Below are 23,160 nucleotides of genomic sequence, written 5' to 3'. Positions count from 1 at the left end.
ATGGCATTGGTACATTTATTATGTAACCATAGGAATAATTTGAGGCCTGAATATCTATTGTCTGCATAAACAGCGTTACCTTTGTTGAGGTATGGCAGTTACAAACGCATAACATCACCAGATTTTTCTCCAGTCAGCATTTATGGATTCTATTTCTATGGTAGGACAACTGTAGACAACATAATCAAGAATATAGTAACTTTCTACATCACAAAGAATGAAAACCTTGATACCAAAATGACTATGATTCTTTGGTATATACTATTTAAATCACATCCTTCCTTTGAAAGGTGGCAGACTTCCTTCATCTATTACTAAATTTTCACACTGGTCTATGGCCTCATTGAATTTTTTTTTTCCTGGTGTGTTCTACAATGAGCCATAGTTTCACAATCATATCTTAAAATACAGCTGCAATAAATGCAGAATCAGTTTATGCTAGTCTGTGGACATTGTATGTAAAAATACTGACATTTGAAAGAAAGCATCTGTTGACCAACATTAATTCACTTCTACCTTTCTAGTTCTTCGCTTAAGCAGAGAACGCATCAAGAAGCAATAAACTTCTGCAAGCTTTATATGCCTCCATCATGCTAACCTGCTGGGTACAGTCATCATTTTTTCATTACGGAAGTCTAAGTGAATTGCTGAATAATCAAAGTCTATTCTTATGTCACTAAATGTTTTCAAAAAATGGTGGTGTTTAATCACAGGATGATTATCTGACCAATCATACATTCTTTTTCACGATGAAGTTGTGCTTATGACTTCATCTTCTTTTCCCTCTTCATCAGAAGAATCTTCTGAAAAAGTTCCTCATGGTGTTGCAGAATCAGCAGTACTCTGACACATCCAGATATTCGCCCAAAGAAAGGACCAAAATATCAATATCATTTTCGTCACTACTATTTATGAGGATTTCCTTGTCCAATAAATTACATTCCGACACTGCAAAGCCAATGCGGGTAAATGTTGTCGTCTCACCAAATGTGCACAAATGCAATGCAGAACTGATAAGAGGAATGAATTCATGAGAAGGTAAAAGAGGTAACACATTGTGTCATTACCATGAACAGCATATAATAACAGCAGTGGCACGATTGTTGAAAAGCGGACAACAGCAAGTCATGGTTCTATTTTGGTCGTTCACCTGCTCCCATGCTTGGGCATACAGGAATGCTGTTAATCAGCAGGTCTCACTACCTGCCCAGCGTAAACAAAAGCTCATAGCTGTCTGGGCTTTCTGCCTGCTTGGCATAAATGGAAAGGATTAACACCACAACACAAATGGCTGGGTTTGGAGCTGTGAAGTGACCACGAAGCATGGACTGTTGATGAATGAGTTGACTGTGTTCAGTGATGAATCGTGGTTCTGCACTACCACGGAAGACCACTGTCATCAAGTCTGGTGGCGACGTGGGGATATGTAGCATTCTTCTAATGTTTTGGAGAGGCACAGCTGTGTTACTCCTGGTGTCATGGTGTGGGCAGCCACCAGGTATGATTTCAGGACAGGGATGGTAGTTATTCAGGGAAATATAATGGCACAATAGTATGCCACAGATGTCCTGTATCCTCAAATTACCTCTCATGTGACTGTTGGGAACTGATACAAAGAGAATTACCGTATTTACTCGAATCTACGCCGCACTTTTTTTCCGGTTTTTGTAATCCAAAAAACCGTCTGCGGCTTAGAATTGAGTGCAAAGCAAGCAGAAGTTCTTAAAAATGCCGGTGGGTGCCACCACAACTTAGTTCTGCCGTTGAATATATGTAGCGCTACACAGGCATGCTTTGTAGGCACAAAGATAAATATTGGCGCCAAAACCTCTGCGTCAATAAATAAATTAAAAAAAAAAAAAGTGGAAGACAAGATTTTTTTTCTCCGTGCCGAGTTTCGACCACTGCATTTTCATACATTATCCAACGATTTAAATACAAAGTCCGTATTGTTCATCTTCAAATGTAGCAGCATTTCAATGTACTACGAAAACCCGACTGGCAAGAATGTTTAGGATGTTTGTCAATATGGCCAACTCTACTTTCTGAATTTTTTCCTATCTGTGAGAAGAGATGGGTTGCTAATAGGAATTTTTATAAATTGTGAATCACATGCAGTATTCTCATCACCATAAGAATAATACGAATATAAACATTTTGCCATGTATTGTTTGGTGTTTGCTGCTATCTCATTTAAATCCTGTCTGCGTAATAAACCACAAAACTAGTGAGACAACAGCAAACGCGGAAGAATATACATATCATGTCATGTTTATATTCGTATTATTCTTATGCTAAACAGTGATACAGTCAGAAATGAAGCGAGGCAATTGACTAGATTTTTAAATATAAGATGACTTTAATTTCTGTGCAGAATGTAATGTACTAAAGAGGCGCCTGCAAAGATTTTCTAACGGAGAAAAATATTCGCTAAACTCCCGTTCAGAACATCTATCATACGCAGTCTATTACTTGGTTCTTGTTGATCATTATCAAAGAAAGCAGCAGTGCAAGTAACAACAAGTAGCCATTGTTTCGCTAATGAGACGATTCCTCTCTCTCTCTCTCTTTTTTTTAAGTGGCGGTAGCCCGCACAAAAGCAAGCCATGCCGTGATCGGCGACAGGCCGTAAACACGCAGTATCAGAGTACGACAAACAATGCATGACACAGTACAGTAATGAATTTTCAGCGTAGAGTGACGTAAACACCTATAACAGAGAAAACTGCGCTTATCAGACGAAAGAAAAATAAGCAATCAATTCAAACCAGACGAAGCACATGAAAAAGGAAGGGTAGCCGTATAAATACGGACGGAGCGCCTGACGCATAGCAATGGCTACCTGGTAAAGCTTAACTGCTAAGCTTACGACTCGAACCAAACTACTGTAGCTCTATCGTCATTCATTCGACCTAAATTGTCTCATATTACAGTGGACCAACTTTTGTTTCGATTTGGAGATGCAGCCTAAAACTTTTCTCTCCCCTTGAATTTCGAGTCTCAAATTTCAGGTGCGGCTTAGATTCGGGAATTTTTTTTCCCTTGATTTCGAATCTCATTTTTTAGGTGCGGCTTAGATTTGAGTGCGGCTTAGACTCGAGTAAATACGGTATATCTCTGATTGATTTAATGTTGATATATGCGATCTGAATTACTGTGAATGTCTCGTAATATAAGCTGTGTAACTGTGTATAAACAGCTTTGTGATATACTGGAATTATTACTTACTACCAACATCACGAAATTCGAACTGACCCCTGGATTGCGACACCAATTTCTATGTCATGATGTCATTAGTAAGCAGTGGTGCCAGTACAACATGACTTCTTTACAATCCCAAAACTTATATTACAAGGAGTTTATAATAAGTCAGATCACAACACTGCAGCAATCAAAGGTATAAATGCCTTTGTCAATGTTAACTCTGTGGCACAGTGGACAGCTGTTAATGGTTACTTCTTTGGTGGTTTCAGTTAGACCTGAGGCTGAAAGTGCACACAATCCAATGCAGTGGACAACTCCCTATGATTCTGTAACCTGCATGCATTTGCAGCCTCATGACCATTAAAAGCTACCACTGCAGTGAAATTCATGCACCACAGGGTCCAAAGAGTGTGACAGTATCGTGGTGCCATTTTTATAACAGGACTATGTTCATACCCTGATAGTATATGCCCTCATGAACCGTCTGCACGATGCTGAGGTATTCCCATGGCCAACGAGATTCCCAGACCTGCTCCTGATAGTATGTTAGGGAGACCAGCTTGGACATCAACTATGTCCCAGTGCCAGTACATCAACGATTAGTTACAATGGTCATGGAGCAGTTTGCCTCAGGAGAGGATACAATGACTTTAAGACACCCTTCCTAAACAAAATCATTGCATGCATCCAGGCCCGAGGAGGGTGCAATGTAATACTCAAAAGTGAGTTCACAGTGCCAAGTACTTGGTAAATTTGACTATACAGTAATCACTGAAATAATATCACATACTCTCTCAGACTGTGAAGTTTCATTTTGTTTTCCATTCCTTCTGGGTACTTCACTTTTTTTTGTCAGACAGTGCACATCCGACATTCAAATCACATATGTTTTGCAAAATCTTAATAACAATAATAACAGTAAATGAAATAAAAAATATGTAGTGAAACTAAAAATCCGTGCTACACAGCCAATGAAGTAGCAATTACAGGGTGGGAAGAGGCTGAGGCTTGTTTTATGAACTTGAGAGAAATCAAAGAGTACTTGCTGAGTTTAATGAACTATAAAATCAATTTTATCAATGGCAGATTGGTACCTCAGTAGGATTGGCTGAGCAAAAATATGTCAGTGGATGGGACTGTCCTATTACAAAGAACTGTTTATTCAGTTTTATTTTTGTTGTTATTCAGAAGAAAGTGTAAGTTACTGCTTGGTTAAAACAAGTTTTTGAGAAAAACTTTTTAAGCTTTACGAGTTTGTATTCCTATGTTGTTGTTGTTGTTGTTGTCTTCAGTCCTGAGGCTGGTTTGATGCAGCTCTCCATGCTACTCTATCCTGTGCAAGCTTCTTCATCTCCCAGTACCTACTGCAACCTACATCCTTCTGAATCTGCTTAGTGTATTCATCTCTTGTTCTCCCTCTACAATTTTTACCTTCCGCGCTGCCCTCCAATGCTAAATTTGTGATCCCTTGATGCCTCAGAACATGCCCTACCAACCGGTCCCGCCTTCTTGTCAAGTTGTGCCACAAACTCCTCTTCTCCCCAATTCTATTCAATACCTCCTCATTAGTTATGTGATCTACCCATCTAATCTTCAGCATTCTTCTGTAGCACCACATGTCTTCCTATAGTGATGCATAAAAAAACGAAAATTTGGTAATGTTTGAAAACTACAAGCCCTTCGGTTGCTTATATGTTGTTAAGTCACCCAGCCAGATGAGTGTGGCAACAGGAAGTGAACGAAATTCAGACTGTCATTTTCCTTGCATGAATTTGACCCTCAAACTGGGAAATTAAAAAATTTTTCCGTTGGAAAAGGAAAAACCACTTCAAATTGAAACTGAATGAACAGATCAGATGCACTCTGTCACAAAAATTCAAGGCTACACATGACAAGGTCAGTTGCCACCTTCCACTGGCAAGCATTATGTTGAACATTCATCTAAGTCCTGGCTTAGAGAACAGCGATTTTCGTGGGACTTTTTTAGTCTTCCATTAATGTTTCATGAAAAAGTGGCAATAGTAACTGATACATTTAGAATAAGTGGCTGTCGAGGTAGTGACAGATTGCTAGGATTTTTTGTGCCATTGTTGACAGACGACACAGCATCCCTCAAATTCATCCTGGAAATAGAACTCTTTACTCATTGTAGATAAGCATTTGCTAATGTCCAAAAGACAATGATATTGAAATACAACAAATCCAAGGCCTAATCAGAGTACATATAACTATCCAAATGGGAAAGTGCAGAACATGGGGTCCCAAACAAGATATTAGTAAACGATTATTTCAAATTACCTCCATGAATCACAAAATATCAATTATATCACATAAGAATGAAGAATACATAAATCAGCAACTCAGGATTCATAACAACGTATTTGTATACATGACAACCATACCTTTAAAGCCATGGAGTTAAGTGAAATGGCTCTCCCTGTCCGCCTGTCTCCACACTGAGAATCCATATCAGCAATCCAGTTCTCAATTTGTTTCACAATTTCATGCCTCTTCATCCAAAAGTGCGTGTGTATGACCTGGAAAGGAATACCATATAAGAAATATAAAGCTAGAATAGAGAAGAAATTTAAAAAATTACTACATCTTTTCATCAAGGAATACAACACATACCTCTTTGAAGCAGGGACACGGATTTCGAATTTGTTCTAGCATGGCCCATTTCACAGTTGCTTGGCATATGTTCGAATTGTACTCCCTTGAGCTGTGGTTACCCGATGGTGTACCTCTTGATCGCTCATAGCCAGGCTCATTGAAGTAGGGCTCCGGAACAAGAATTAGTGACTGTATGGACACTAACACCTACAACAAATTAAAACATTTACTAAACATGAATTTGCAATAAAATTGGCGGATTATATAAAAATGTAAAAATCAACTGAAACTAAACCAACAGTTTATTTTAATGAACCATACAGGGGTTCAGTAAGATTATAATGAAACTGGGTGCAGTAAGATTGTTTCAGTTAACTAGTTCTGTAAAAAATGCAGAGTGTACACTGTAAGAATGTTTAACATGTTCATTTATGGTAGCTTTGCTCATAACTTACTGCTTTGTAAAGTAAGTACACACTTGATGAATGTTAAGAACAGAAGTAGACGCATTAAAATATCAGTGTATTATTCCCAAAAGGATAAGAAAATTAGAATTTGATGTTGCAAAACTAAATACTAGGGTTTGCTTTAAACTTCATGTAACTCGTAATAGTGTGAGTTGTTAACTGCCAAAGGTAATAGTACTAGTACAAAAGTAACAGGAGTAATACAAAGCTCCACACTACATGTGTAACTTGTGGGTTCCAGTCAACATTCATGCTTTGCTCAGAAGCTGCCAATAAAGAAGCTAAATGCTTACTACTTAAGACAGCTACAATGACAGTGTCCACCAAACAACTTCAACTTCATGACTTAACTGTTTTTATTGACTTTTTTCCCCCACAATAAAAGAACTGGCATAATTTCACACTGAGTCAGGTGGTGCACTGATAAAAGCATTCTACTTGCATACTGAGGACTGATCTTCAAATCAATTGACATGACTTTCAGAATTTTGTATAGAGTCTGCATTAAATTGAAATAAATTTAAAAGCTGTCTTGGCAAGAGAACAGCTCGAGTGCAGTATTTCATATGAAAATTGGCAGATGTAGTATGTCACTGGTATCTATCTCAGGAACACATACATTATATTTTTTCTGTCACACATTTACTATGTTGAATTGATATGGAGATAAGCTTGTTATATTAGTGACACCAACAAAATAGAAAAAAAAAGTAGTCAGAAAAATATGCAAAGCTTATCCAAAGGACACTAATGACCCTGTTTATGAAGTTGAAGACACTCACTTTTGTGATAGAATCATTGACAAGGAGAGATTCCCCTGTGGTGGGATCGACTTTTTGAAACCATCTGTACAGTTATGTAGGTTAAGATCCCAGAAATCACACTCTGCAGCTGTTCACCCTGGAGGGCCCTCATTTGTGAAAGATTGACGAAAAAATTTGGGAAATTTGTGTGACACTCGATAGCATTAAAAAAGTTGCATCATACAGTCCTGTTGTATGGTGCAGTGGACAGGACAGTAGCTTCACATTCATGAGATTGTGGGTTGACATCCACATTATCACTTTCACAACACATACTTCTTATTTTGTTTGAATTTTGTTATACTTATAAACCCTTCTTTCATTTAAATCTTCATCAGCATTATTTTGTCCATAGTGCAATAGATATTTAGGTCATGTTGTAAATGTTTGTATGACGATTACCATGGATAAAAAACGGAACATCTGGTAATGAAAAATACATTTTTCACACCACTGCACAGTCAATATACATTACTTTATCTTTTGTTTTTAACTGATAAATTGGAATTTTCAAATAATTGAATATTATAATAGATAAATATAATTAAATTCATACTGGAAAAAAAAAAAAAAGAAATGAAGAAAAAAATGAAACAAATGAAAAAAGTTCATTCATTAAAATAACTTGACAAAATAATAGAAATTAAAAAAAAAAAAAACATATTTAAACCAAGTAACTGAATAACAATAATGGAAAGACATTTAGATCAAGATTTAAAAAAAGTCTACTGCACATGACGAGATCTGAACCCCATAACCTCTAGAATGTGAAGCTATTATTGTCTCAATTACACCATGCAACCAGACTACAAAATGTGGCTTTTTTAACCTTACTGAAAAACACGCAAAATTCTGAATTTTTTTTCATCAATTACTTGCAACATGGGTGAATGGCTGGCTCCAGCACCATGTATTTGATTTCAAAAAGTTGATGCCACCGCTGGGGTTCTCTCCTGGTGAGTTTAAAATTGAAGAGAGCATTCATCATCACAAAACTCGAGGCAAACTAAGAACTTCTATCCTCAGACACTGGCTTTCAACTCCAACATAAAAGTTTTTAAATAACTATGCCAATCTATGTCTTTGCCCTCTAATAATTCTCAAGAAAGCCCATTCTAACAAAGCAATATGACTTTTTGAATTAAATAATGTTGACATTGGGTTTTAAGAACATTGTTGTTGTTGTGGTTGTTGTTGTGGTCTTCAGTCCTGAGACTGGTTTGATGCAGCTCCCCATGCTACTCTATCCTGTGCAAGCTGCTTCATCTCCCAGTACCTACTGCAACCTACATCCTCCTGAATCTGCTTAGTGTATTCATCTCTTGGTCTCTCTCTACAATTTTTACCCTCTACATTAGTACCTAAATAACCCTGCCTTCTTATGATTAAGCTTGCAATTCATCTGTCCATCTCAGAAAATTGTTCCGTGATTTGTGAAACAAAACTTTTTATGGAAATAGTATTATTACCTGTAGGAAACTTGATGTCTGCGCATTCCACTTTTCTTCAGGGCGCCCATGCCAAGTATTAAGAACACTCAGACACACTTTGCCATCATTGTATAGATTTGGATTAAACCTTATTGTGTGATGACCAGTGGTTTCCAGATTAATTAACATTGGTGAGTTTGGATAATCAGGAGGAAAGTAGACATCGAATTCAAAGCAGCCATTAGCATACGGTGTCTCTGCAGGGCCTGTTATCAGGACCTGTAAAATAAGCATTTCATACCACTATAATCAAGTTTTCATGATAAAAGACACACTTTCCTGAATTTTTGAGCATACAGGACGTAAAGAAAATTGTACTTTGCCAGTGCAAGTTTCTGCATGTCACACAGAAAAGTTCTGTTATTACATCATTTTAACTTTATTGCTGGACCAAAGTCAGTGCACCATAATGGAAGCACTAATGCTGTACCTCGCCTTCACATGAAACTGTTTCAAGATATATTACTCTAACTGCACTTTGAACATAGGAAAAGTGCGACAAATATTACTACTTCTGATTACCAGTGTCTCAATCAATTTTTAAAAAGAGAAGAAGAAAAGGATAGAGAGGAAAAAATGGAGAGGTGGGGTGGGGGTGGGGGCGAGTAGAAGGGGTCAGGGGTTGTAAGGGTTTATTTTCAGTTTCAGTCACAGGTCTTTACTGTGAGCACAGTATTGTTGGAGGCACACGAATCTTTACCCTCGAGTGGGCACACCATTTTTCATAACACAGGTGGGTGCGCGGCGCACTTTGTACACACACATAGAATGGCTGTCTTTATGTCACAAAGGTAAACAATATGATCAAAACCACAGTTCAGTTTTAGTTTATTTAAATAACGAGACAATTAACTTACGTAATATGTGCTAAACCACTGCTTTATTAAACAATAATGAAATAAATTTCCACTTTAGCACTCTGTTACCAAGAACAGGCAGTACAGAGTCAGTAATGACCCACTTGAAGCAGTGCAGTTGCATCAGATCCCAGCCAGCTGCTTGTTCAATCATTAATTATCTTGTAGACAACTGCCTCAATGTGGGATTATGTTGCTAGTTCGTAATCAGGGTAATTTTTTTGCACGGATTGTACATTTTTTCTCACCTAGCTCACTTTGTATTTTATATTACTGCTGCTCACTTGAGCGTACGACAGCACAATTTATTGCTGTGTTATCTGAAGCAATAATGAAGAAATAGGTATGGGTTTGCAGTTGTGAAACAACAATGGAATCAACACAAAATCATTTTAGTTTTGGTTGGTGCACTTTATACATACATGTGCCAGCTCAAGTGTTAAAACTGCATAGGGATAGTAAAACAATTCAAAGACTAGCAGGAACTATCCCAGGTTATACTTAGAGAGTGACTATGTGCCAACTAATAAAGCGTAATTTAACAAAAGATCACTACCTACCATAAAGATGACACTTTGAGTTACAGGCAGGCACAACGAAAAGACTTACACATTTAACTTTCACACAAATGCCTCTTCAGAAAAGTGAACACACACACACACACACACACACACACACACACACACACACACACACACACACACTGCTACCATCTCTGGCACCTGAGACCGGAAAGCAACTGTCTTGTTGAATGGTTGCAGCAATCTGGAGGTGGCAGGTAAGGGCAAGGGATAACAGGGTATGGGGGGGGGGGGGGGATGGGAAAGGGATAGCAGGATATGGATTTGGGAGGGTGGGGGAAGGGGAGGTGGGGAAAGAGCTGTTTGGCAGAGTGTGCAAGGAGTAGTAGAAGGCATGGAAAGTTTGCCACCAGGTGCAGCATCAGGAGGCTGTGGAGAGGGAGAGGACAGCGAGTGCAAAAGGAGAGGAGCAGTGAAGGGGAAAGGCAGGTGGATGTGTTGCCAGAGTGCTGTAAACAAAGATGTTAAGGGGATGTGAATAGGAAGGAGGCAATACACCAGAGTGGGCGAAAACGGTTTGGTGTGTGTGTGTGTGTGTGTGTGTGTGTGTGTGTGTGTGTGTGTGTGTGGACAGTAGGTTACCTTAGGTTGGGGCCAGGATAATTTTGGGAGAGGAGAATGTGCTGTAAGGGTAACTCCTATTTGTACAGTTCAGAAAAGCTGGTGGTGGAGGGAAGGATTCAGATGGTGCGGGTTGTGAAGCAGCCGCTGATATCAAGCATATTATGTTCAGCTGCGTGTCTTGCCACTGGGTGGACTATCTGTTCTTGGCCAGTTTGACAGTGGCCATTCATCCTGGTGGATACCTGGTTGGCATTCATACTGAATAAAAAGCTGTGCAATGATTGGAGCAGAACTGGTATATGACCTGGCTACTTTCACATGTGGTCCAACCTCCAATGGAACAGGATAAGCCTCTAGCTGAGTGGGTGGACTGGGCAGTCTTGCACCTGGGTCTTCCACAGAGATATGATCCCTGCCAATCACCAATTCTACATAATCTTCTAATTGCTGTACAAGTATAATTGAGAACTTATCTTGACCATTCTATGCAATAATTAGCTATCTGTCTGAGTAAATTTTTCGCTCATCACTTTAATTTCTGTTGATTGGTTTAAAATTGCCTGTCTTAATTCTATTAATTTCAGTACCATCGTATTTACAATTGTTTCTCAACTAACATTACCATCTGTGAGAGGTTTGGATTGCGAGTGGCATGGGATGGACCGGAATGTTGTGGAGGTTTGGTGGGTGATAGAACACCATTTTTTTGGAGGAGAGATGGAAGGATCTTGGGTAGGATGTCCCTCATTTCAGAGAATGATGATAGCTAATCATAGCCCTGATGAAGACTGGGCTTCATTCTTTCCACTCCGGGGTGGTACAAGGTGATGAAGGAAGCACTCCTTTGTAGCTGGTTATTGGAGGTGGTGGAGGACAGGAGGTGTGTGCCAAAATGGCGTTGGAGATCTGTTTGCAGACTACGTCTGATGGTTAGTGCCTGTATGTGAAAGCTCTACTGAGACCCTCAGTATACTCAGCAAGTGTGTCCTTGTCAATGTAGATACGCCATCTCCAGATGGCCAGGCTGTACGGGAGGGATTTTTTGGTGTGGAAAAGATGACACCTGTTGAAATGTAGGTACTGTTGGTGGTTGGTGGGTTTAATGTGAACAGAGGAGTGGATGGAGCCATCAGGTAGGGTGGTCAATGTCCAGGAAAGTGGCATTTTGGGTTGAGGAGGACCAGATGAAGCAGATGGGAGTAAAAGTGTTGAGGCTGTGAAGGAATGAGACCACACGATTTGTCGAGTCTGATAATGTCACCATGAAGAAACTGTTCTACCTGAAGTAGACACAAATATTCAGTTGTACATATGAAGTAATTGTTAATTAAATCACCATCTGTGAAGGAGTGCAAGGACTTTTGCTCAAAGTAATGCAGTTTTGTAGCTCACCCAAACGACACTCTTATTTTTCTTGCTCTTATTTCTTTTCTTCAGAGAGGTTCCTTTTAGATTTTAAAATCTCTTTTACATGGTAGACGGGCTCAACTAAATTAAAGTATGATGGCAACTTGCATTCTACGGACAGTAATTTGTATACAATGTGGCCAGGTGGTTCAATAAACAGTCAACACAACATCTACGAACGACAAGATGAGACCCAGTAACTGAAGCCAGAGGTGCGTGACAACGAGAGACGGCGCACACAGGCGGCACTTCACATACTTACCAGGGGATCCAGTTTATTAAAATGTAATGGGTTCTTTTCTTTTAAGTTTCAATATACTATGAAGTGATTTCTCAACTACAGTAGATTTTGTCAGTTAAGATAGTGACAACATTATCCCATTCAGATATAAAACTTGTTCAGATAATTTAGTACCAGTAAATTACCAAAAGATAAAATGAAAGCCAAATAATTTATCATTAATAACAAGTTACAATATCAATTGTGACTTTTGACATCATTATTCATTAGGAGATTGACAGGAGATTGACAGAATGCCTCTCACAGATGGTAATGTTAGTTGAGAAACACTTGTAAATACGATGGTACTGAAATTAATAGAATTAAGACAGGCAATTTTAAACCAATCAACAGAAATTAAAGTGATGAGCGAAAAATTTCCTCAGACAGATAGCTAATTATTGCATAGAATGGTCAAGATAAGTTCTCAATTACACTTGTACAGCAATTAGAAGATTATGTAGAATTGGTGAAAGAAAGACTAGAGAATGAAGTGGAACATTTATACGTGATTACATCCATACAAGATAGTATACTGAGTGGAGGTATTAGAAAAGGAACTGTTCGACACAATGGGTAACTTGGAATCAATAACAAACGAAATTTTTGTGAAGGGTCATCAACGGCCCAAAATTTATTTACATTACAATGGAGAAACATGGTCCATATTGACTCATAACACATTTAGGTGGTGGTGGTGGTTTGTGTTTAACGTCCCGTTGACAACGAGGTCATTAGAGACGGAGCGCAAGCTCAGGTTAGGGAAGGATTGGGAAGGAAATCGGCCGTGCCCTTTCAAAAGAACCATCCCGGCATTTGCCTGAAATGATTTAGGGAAATCACGGAAAACCTAAATCAGGATGGCTGGAGACGGGACTGAACCGTCGTCCTCCCGAATGCGAGTCCAGTGTGCTAACACATTTAGGTATACAAGTCAAATAGACATGGTGAAAACTGCATTTTTTCTAACCACATATACACAAAATGAACACTGAAAACTATTAACTTATTTAGAACACATTATTTCAACTTTACTGACATCTATCTAAGATACATATTTACAAATACCCAACATACCTTCATTATATCAAGCCTGTCGGTGTCGCAACGAACAAACACAGAACTGCTGTACGAAAGTGGGAGTGATGTAGACAGTGTCACTGTCTCTTGTGCCAGTCGCTTCATGCGAGCTGGGTGACTTCTTTCTCCAGCAGACCTCACATTCGATTCAAAATGGTATGAGACTACAAACTGATATCCTCCTTCGCTACTTTCTGTTATCATTTCATATGTATCTGTAACAAATAATGATATATGAAGTATTTAATGAGATTATTTTTATCATATTCCCACATCTTATATTAACTTCTAATGCATTTACTATGTACAATTCAGTTATAAATTTAGAAAAAAATATTACTTGGGAAACGGGAGAGAATAGTGCTTATGGAGACAATAAAGCACACAATCAGTATTTATGAGTTTAATTCTAAAACAGAGTGAGCAACAGCCTAAGTTACCAGTTTCAACAGAGGGAGCAACAGCCTAAGTTAGCACTTTATCATATCAAAAGAAAATTCAATAAAGAACACTATAATTATGAGACAGAACTGGTGGCCAGTACTTATATTTCGGAAGCAAAATATGCAGTATCCCTGATAAATATATGAAAAAGTGACACACTACCTAGCTTTCAGAACTGGTAGTCCCTTCGAGAGGGAGGGAGGGGGATGGAGGGAGGGGTGGTGATGGGGGGGGTCCAGGATGGTTACAAAGGGAGGCAGACCCTACGATGTGGGATTCACCCACCAGTGATGAGAATCTCCACTGACACTAGACACAAGAAACTCAGCCAATCTTCCATGAACCTGGAAGTAACTGCAAAGTCCTCACTTTTTAAGCATACTACTCAAAATGAGTGGGGGTGGGGGTTGGCGGCTCGAGATCTGCCCCCTCTCCCTTGCTCATGGCATGAATTCTTGAGTTTAGCGCATCATGGTTTATATTTGCAAATGCAGAATGGCATCCTGTTGTAGATTTCTTCAAATTAGCAGTAACGAATGGAAAAACTGATACTGTACTGAAGAGTGTAAGGTAGCAACCTCTTCAATTTAATTTATTCTATGTCACGCCAGTTTACAGCTAAGCCAGTGGCTGCCTTCTTGCAGTTTATCATGGTGTCTTCAAAAATTTTTATAGACAAAAATCATTATAATTCATTTTATCTACTGCTAACTGGTCCTTTGTTTTGCAGTAATGGATTACATTGTAACAGAGTTTGTTGGAGTTATTTGGCAGATAGCTGCATCCAAATATGAAAAACTGCAAGTCAATAATACCCACTTTAATTGCAGAACTTTGTAGCAGCTTCATCATTGTTATTTTGGTTTCGATTCTGATCAGTACATGAGTCTAAGTCAGAATATACTTGTGGTCTTTTGCATTGTTTGTTATGTGCTGTTTTAGGCATGTAGTTGCTTCTTGTGACATCAAAGAACCTTCTGTTTCTGGCCTCATATACATAAACCCTTTGTTGTTATCAAAATCATCACAGCGAAAGTTGTATACATAAAATTTCCATTTATCACATGAATTTGATTTTGTTAGCTTTATGCTATGTACGGGTGTTACTAAGATGCAATGCTCACATAAAATCAGTATTGAGGATGCCAAATGTAATACTTGAGATTAAATACGAAGAAGCAAATGTCATGGAAATACAAGTAAGAAAATTGAAGTTAGTCGCTTTGTCCTCCGAAAGCTGAAACATAACATTCAGTTGCTCTGCAAAGAGTTGTCACCTATCCATGCAAGAATTAATGAAGCCAAATATTGTGACCACAGAGGTTTTTATAATAAAAAGTAGAAATATTATAAACAATGGAGTTCATCAGTTTGGCCCCTGGGTGGCACAAATATCTCTTTGCTTTGGTCAATGTATCAGCTTTAGACCATCTGCTGATCAGATGTTCTCCTCTGTCTGACCTTCCTTGGAATGATGCAGTAGAGACCTGCATAACCCCCCCCCCCCCCCCCCCCCATTCTCATTCTCTCTCTCTCTCTCAAGAGTGGTTAGTACCAGACTACTGGGGCCACAATATATGTTAAACACATACCAAATTGCAGTCTCCTCATTACTTCAAGGTACCTCTCCTCATGGGACCTTAAAGGAAGGTCTATATTACTTAAATGAGGCCCTTCTCTTACAACAGAACTCTCTTGGCCATCTTCCATTGTCAGTCTGTCTGTTGCAGCCTGAAAAACAGAAATAGACAATAATTACAAAAACGTTATGCATAATAAAGAAATTTTTGATGACCACTACTTCTGTAGGCTTTTATTTTTAATGTTGCTACCCCACCAATAATCTACTACAAACGGAAACATTCTTGGTCATTATATTTCACTTGCAAGCAGTCATTCCTATCTTAAATACACTGAAGTACCAAAGAAATTGGTATAGGAATGCGTATTCCAATACAGTGATACGTAAACACACAGAATACGCCACTGCGGTCGGCAACACTTATATAAAACAACAAGTGTCTGGTGCAGTTGTTAGATCGGTTACTGCTGCTACAATGGCAGGTTATCAGGATTTAAGTGAGTCTAAACGTGGTGTTACAGTTGGCACACAAGCGATCAGACACAGCATCTCAGAGGTAGTGATGAAGTGGGAATTTTTCCATACAATCATTTTCACAAGTGTACTGTGAATATCAGGAATCCAAAACATCAAATCTCCGACATCACTGCGGCCGGAAAAAGATCCTGCAAGAATGGGACCAATGATGACTTGAGTCATTGAACGTGACAGAAATGCTGCAGATTTGAATGCTGGGCCATCAACAAGTGTCAGCGTGTGAACCATTCAATATGGGATTTCAGAACCAAAGGCCCGCTCGTGTATCCATGATGACTGCATGACACAAAGCTTTACGCCTCACCTGGGCCCGTCAACACAGACACTGGATTATTGATGACTGGAAACATGTTGACTGGTCGGACGAGTCTAGTTTCAAATTGTATTGAGTGGATGGACATGTATGGGTATGGAGAAAATCTCATGAATCCATGGACCCTGCACACTGGTGGGGGACTGTTCCATGCTGGTAGAGGCTCTGTAATGGTATAGGGCATGTGCAGCTCGAGTGATATGGGAACCCTGATATGTCTAGATACGACTCAGGCAAGTAACATGTCTGATCACCTGCATTATTCATATCCATTGTGCATTCTGATGAACTTGGGCAATTCTAGCAGGACAATGTGACACCCCATATGCCCGAAATTGCTATGAGTGGCTCCAGGAACTCTCTTCTGAGTCTAAACACTTCCACTGGCCACCCAGCTCCCCAGACATAAACATCATTGAGCTTATCTGGGATGCCTTGCAACGTACTGTTCAAGAAAGATCCCCACCCCTTGTACTCTTACAGAGTTATGGGCAGCCCTGCAGGATTGATGGTATTGGTTCCCTCCAGCATTACTTCACACATTAGTTGAATCCATGCCACGTTGGGTTGCGGCACCGCATGCTTGCGGGGGTCTACACGATATTAGGCAGGTGTACCAGTATCTTTGGCTCTTCAGTGTAATTTGCTGTTCCACTGTAACGAAGACTGACATTTCAAATTTAAGTGGAGTCTGTGCAGAGTAATAATGTGGCTCACACTGTTAACGCAGAAGATTACTAAAACAATGTTTATAATCAGTTACAAGGAAAGCTTCAACACCTTGTCTATCTGTCAAATAAGACTAAGTACTCTGTTTCAGATAGTATACTCGCAGAATAACATCCCTCTTCCTCCACATTCTTCTTCACTTGAAGGATTGTGGATTCTTTTAACCTACAAATGATGATAATAATAAAGCATTTGTATTCATTTTTTTTACTTTTTTTGGAATCATTTCAGGCTGAGGTAGTTATTCTAAGATTTAGTTCAAATTCAATACTTCGGTATAAACATACCTTTCAACACTATCCTTGAGATATATGATACCACAGCAAGGCAAAGCCACTGAAAAGGTGTCTTTATTGTGATTAAGTATTCAACGACAAAGAAAAATCATTTTCCCCCTCTTGTATCAATTTCTTTTAAGGTTCGAATTCAATTTTAGCTTCTCCAATTTCACCCTAATATTCAATAATAGCTTAGCCCATAATTTTTATCCATTCTATTCCCTTCCCGGTGGAATTACATCTAGGGAATGGCAGCCAAAAAGTATTCTTTTTACTAACTTTTGCTGGTTAACTCTGCCAGCACCTGGTGAAAATTATCACATTATTTTCTTATAAATCTCGAAACTCATCAAGAAAAATTTACATTAGTAAGTAAAATACGTAGTATTAAAGGATGTGCAACCAGAGACGGTATATTCACATGAGGGTTTATGCTCAGTACTTTGAGCTCAATCCATATTGAGACCAAACTTAAAACATATACATTTAAAAATCTTCGTCTGGTTTGGAAACTGCGTCCTAGGCTCAACAACGGCAACAAATGTTTCAATTTGTGTGTCATTTATAAGAATACTGTCATGAAGTGATTTATGCAAATATGTAGAACACAAGCTAATGTTTTTGTTATTAAATAGCCTACACAACGAAAATAAAAACCCATTTACATATTTATACTTTTGCACATTTAGCTGACTCACTTGGATTACAATAGTTTTCTACGATTAAATTTGTAATTAACCAAATGTATTATTAACTGAAGTCATGTTTGCTATTTATACTTTTTCAAACAATGGAAAATCCAGGATGGAATGTCAGTGTGGTTTCAGCTCTCTGAGACTGCAGATGTGTGTGCAAGTTGTGTTTACGTGAGTGTGTGTGTGTGTGTGTGTGTGTGTGTGTGTGTAGCGCTCACAAAGGCCTTGATGGCCGAAAGCTTTAATTGTGTGAATCTTTTTGTTGTACCTATCGCGATTCAGCATCTCCGCTACATTGTTACTTATACTTTTTCAGTTGATGCTGGAGATTCATCACTCCAAAACATAAAACTACGTGGTACAACATGAGATACTTCAAAGTCAGTCCTCCTCCTTCTCCTACATCCCTGTAATCCTCACAACACATATGTCCCTCTCAGTCTGTCCCATCTTTTCAACATCCCCAATCAATCCCTCCTTCCTTCTGACAGTAGTGCATAACCAAGTCCCACAGCTAGGAATAGTATTTTAACTTTTAAGTGTTTCTATCAGTAGTGCCTGGAATTTGGCCTCCAAAATGTAAGATCTGGCCAACCATTCTGTTAATTTGTATTTACAATTCTTTCAGCTGATTTTTCCCATTGATACTATTAATAACTTCAGACTGTCCTTAGCATGAATAGTGAGTAATCCAACTATATAACCATTTCAATTTTTAAGTAATGGAAAATCCAGGATAGAATGTATCTTCTGGAAAGGATACTTGCTACTCAGCATATAGCTGAGATGCTGAGTCGCAGATATGTACAACAAAAAGGCTACCATAAAGTGAGCTTTTGGCCAACAAGGCCTTCAACGGAAATATACAACACACACACAAAACCATAGTTTCTGGCAGTTGAGGCCAGAATGCGAGCAGCAGAACATGATGGGAGAGGCAACTGGGCGATGGGGGTAAGAAGGAAGCTGGGGCATGGAGGTGGACGGTTAGCAGGGTAGGGGTGGGGGACAGAAAAGTGCTGCTTGTGGGAGCATACAGGGATGAGGTGGAGAGAGGGTAGGGCAGCTAGGTGCAGTCAGAAGGGAGAGGGCAGGCAGCGGAGAGGGTGGGGGTGGGGGAAATGGAAAGAGAGAAGTAAACGGACTGTGGGTGCATTGGTGGAATAGAGGGCAACATAGTGCTGGAATGAGAACAGGAAAAGGGCTACATGGGTAAGGACAATGACTAACGGAGGTTGAGGCCTGGAGAGTTACGGGAACATAGGATAGATTGCAGCGAGATTTCCCACATGCGAAATTCAGGAAAGCTGGTGTTGGTGGGACAGATTCACATGGCACAGGATGTGAAACAGTCACTGAAATGAAGAACATCATGTTGGGCAGCATGCTCAGCAAAGGGGCGGTCCAGTTGTTTCTTGGAAACAGTTTGTCAATGGCCATTCATGGGGACACATACCTTGCTGGTTGTTATGCCCATGTAGAATGCAGCACAGTGGTTGCAGCTTAGCTTCTAGATCACATGACTGGTTTCACAGGTAACCCTGCCTTTGATGTGATAGGTGATGCTTGTGATTGGACTGGAGTAGGTCGTAGTGGGAGTATGTATGGAATAGGTCTTTTATCTAGTTCTATTACATGGATGTGAGCCATGAGGCAAGGGGCTGGGAGCAGGGGTTGTGTACAGATGGACGAGGATATTGTGTAGGTTCAGTGTGCAGTGGAATATCACTGTGGGAGGGGAGGGAAGGATAATTAGTAGGTTGCAGCAAATGACGTAGCTGAAGACTATGCTAAACTGTCGTCTCGGCAAATGAGAGCGTATGTAGACAGTGAACCATCGCTAGCAAAGCCGGCTGTCCAACTGGGGCGAGTGCTAGGGAGTCGCCCTAGACTTGACCTGCCGTGTGGCGGCGCTCGGTCTGCAATCACTGATAGACTAACGGATCACGGCCGATTTAAAGGCTACCACCTAGCAAGTGTGGTGTCTGGCGGTGACACCACACATTTAGCATTTCGGGGCACAATGAGAGGTAGCCGAAAACCTGCCAGAGACTGTGATTTAGCTGCTCCAGTCGTGGGTGGCACTGAGTCACGAGGAGACTGCTCCTCTGTGGCTGGATGGTGGGATGTTGGGAGTGGTGGGTGACTGGAGAGATAAGCCATGGGAGATCTGTTTGTGTAAAAGTGAGACCTGCAGTATATTGCCACTGCAGATGCAACAGCCACGCTGTTGGAAGGGACTTCTTGGTATAGAATGGGTGCCAGCTCCCAGAGTGATGGTACTGCTGGTGGTCGGTGAGTCTGATATGGACGGAGGTACTGATGTAGCCGTCTTTGACGTGGAAGTCAATATCAAAAAGGAGGCTTGTTGGGTTGAGTAGGACCAAGTGAAGTTAATGGGGGAGAAGCTGTTGAGGTTCTGGGCAAATGCGGATAGAGTGGCCTCACCCTTGATCCAGATCACGAAGATTTCATCAATGAATCTGAACCAGGTGAGTGGTTTGGGATTCTGGGTGTTTAGGGAGGATTCCTCTAGCGAGCCCATGAATAAGTTGGCACAGGATAGTGCCATGCAGGTCCCCATAGCCGTACCTCAGATCTGTTTGTTCAATAGCAGTAAGGCCATGGGCATTAGGAATGTGAATGTGAATGTAAAGGGAGGTGGCATCAATAGTGAGATGCTGCGTAGCATATGGTAAACGAACAGGAATTGTGAAGAGTCGGTGGGGGAAATGGTTGGTATCTTTTATATAGGAGGGTAGTTTGCACGTAATATGGTGTTGGCTTACGAGATCTGAGATTCACTTGGTCCCACTCAACACAACAACCCACCTTCCACGTGGTTGGTTGGTTCAAACGGAGAGGGGACTAAATAGCAAGGTCACCGGTCCCATTGGGTTAGGGAAGGATGGGGAAGGAAGTCGGCTGTGCCCTTTCACACGAACCATCCCAGTATTTATCTGAAGTGATTTAGGGAAATCACGGGAAACCTTAATCAGAATGGCCAGATGCGTGGTTGAACCACTGTCCTCCCAATTGTGAATCCAGTGTGCTAACCAATGCCACCTCACTCAGTAAATTCCTCAATGCTGACCTCTGCCTCAGAGATGGTTACATCAGTACCTCCAGTCATATCAAGCCTATCAACCACCAACATCTCTTTCATTGTGACAGCTGCCACCAAGAATTCTCTGCCATACAGCTTAGCCACCTGTGACCATCGCATCTGCAGTGACAATCAATCCCTCTTGAAATATACCAAAGGTCTCATTGAGGCTTTCACAGACAGTAATTACCCTCCCAACCTTGTACGCCCGCATCTCGTGGTCGTGCGGTAGCGTTCTCGCTTCCCACGCCCGGGTTCCCGGGTTCGATTCCCGGCGGGGTAAAGGATTTTCTCTGCCTCGTGATGGCTGGGTGTTGTGTGCTGTCCTTAGGTTAGTTAGGTTTAAGTAGTTCTAAGTTCTAGGGGACTAATGATCACAGCAGTTGAGTCCCATAGTGCTCAGAGAGCCATTTGAACCATTTTGAACCTTGTACAAAAACATATCTCCTGTGCCTTATTTCTCCAGTCACCCACTACCTCCCAAAGTCCCACTGCGCACCCACAGAGGAGCAGTCTCCTCGTGACTCAATACCACCCAGGACTGGAGCAACTAAATCACATTCTCCACCAGAATTTCAAATAGCTCGTGTTGTGCCCCAAAATGAGAGATGTCCTACCCACTACCCGTCCCACCCCTCCCACAGTGGAATTCCGCCACCCACTGAACCCACGCAGTATCCTCGTCCATTTGTACACAAGCCCTGCTCCCAACCCTTTGCCTCATGGCTCATATCCACGTAATACACCTAGATGCAAGACCTGTCCAATACACCCCCACCACCACCACCACCACCACCTACTCCAGTCCAGTCACAAGCATCACCCATCCCATCAAAGACAGGGCTATGAGTGAAACAAGTCAGGTGATTTACAAGCTAAGCTGCAGCCACTATGTGGGCATGACAACCAACAAGGTCTGCACGAATGCCCACCGACAATCTATGGCCAAGAAACAGTTGGACCACCCCATTACTGAGAACACTGCCCAACACGGTGTTCTTCATTTCAATAACTGCTCCACAGCCTGTGCCATCTAGATTCTTTCCAGCGACACCAGCTTTTCTGAATCACACAGGTGGGAACTCTCCCCCCAAAATATCCTACATTCCTGTAATCCTCCTGGTATCAACCTTCTTTAGTCACTGTCCTTATCCATCTACCCTTCCCTGTTCATGGGAACAGGGAAGCACTACGTTGCCCTCTATTCCACCACCCAGCTCACTGTGTTTTTACTTCCCTTTTTTTCTGCTACCCCTCCCCCTAACCTTCTGACTGCACCTACACTCCCTCCACCGCATTCCTGTATGCTCCACAAGTTGCATTTTATATCCCTAACCCTCACCCTGCTATCCTTCCCCCTCCCTGCCCCCGCCTCCTCCTTACCCCATTGCCCAGTTGGCTCTCCCATCATAAACTGCTGCTCACGGTCTGGCCTTAACAGTCAGACACTGTGTGTGTGTGTGTGTGTGTGTGTGTGTGTGTGTGTGTAGGTTTTGTCTATTTCCTACCTGCGTCTCAGAATCTCCATTTTAACTATTACATCTTTATCAGTTATACTCTTCAAAGAAATGTGTGCTAAAAATACATCTGATATGGGACAAAACGTTCAGCATTGCTACCTGCATGCATGACTGAAGGGGTTGTAGATAAAATGAAGCAAGAGTTTTGTCTCAGAAGTTGTTGATCATTCAACAGTGCTTAAGACTGTGACATTACTTTAAAGGACAACTATGCAAATCCAAATCATAATTCAAAGACTGATGACATCAAGTAATCTAAAACATTCATTCCTTAGAAATATATATGATGACGAAAATTGTATGTATGATCAACAGTGGCATACCTGTACAATATTAGCAGTTTCTTGAATGTCTGGAATTAAAAGTGCAAGACCTTCATCCTGCTCAACTTCTTCCTGCAGTTTTGCGTTACTTCGAGATTTTCCATTACCTTTTGATTTATTGAGCCTTTAAAATATAAAAAGATTGAAAATGTAAATCAAACAGTAGTTAAAGAAACAATACGCGGCAAAAATATCACAAGAGAGAGATGACAATCTACAAAGCAGGTGACTCTGAAACAACCTGCAAAGCAGGTGTCTCACAAGACAAATTACATATTAAATCCATC

General features: G+C 40.5%; 1 protein-coding gene across 1 annotated transcript in view; it reads right to left on the bottom strand.

Annotated features, from left to right (window-relative positions):
• LOC124607387 (baculoviral IAP repeat-containing protein 6) overlaps window positions 1-23,160 on the bottom strand; it is a 315,981-nt gene that overhangs the window by 6,740 nt on the left and 286,081 nt on the right. Inside the window, exons 60-65 of the mRNA XM_047139740.1 lie at window positions 22,874-22,997; window positions 15,383-15,521; window positions 13,344-13,561; window positions 8,557-8,796; window positions 5,836-6,024; window positions 5,607-5,741 (exon numbers count right to left, since the gene is read on the bottom strand). Coding sequence (XP_046995696.1) covers window positions 5,607-5,741; window positions 5,836-6,024; window positions 8,557-8,796; window positions 13,344-13,561; window positions 15,383-15,521; window positions 22,874-22,997 — 1,045 coding nt within the window. The remainder of the gene's footprint in view (window positions 1-5,606; window positions 5,742-5,835; window positions 6,025-8,556; window positions 8,797-13,343; window positions 13,562-15,382; window positions 15,522-22,873; window positions 22,998-23,160) is intronic.

Source organism: Schistocerca americana, chromosome 1 (assembly GCF_021461395.2).
Source record: "Schistocerca americana isolate TAMUIC-IGC-003095 chromosome 1, iqSchAmer2.1, whole genome shotgun sequence".
Classification (NCBI taxonomy): Eukaryota; Metazoa; Arthropoda; class Insecta; order Orthoptera; family Acrididae; genus Schistocerca; species Schistocerca americana.
This window is presented reverse-complemented; position numbering and strand designations above follow the sequence as displayed.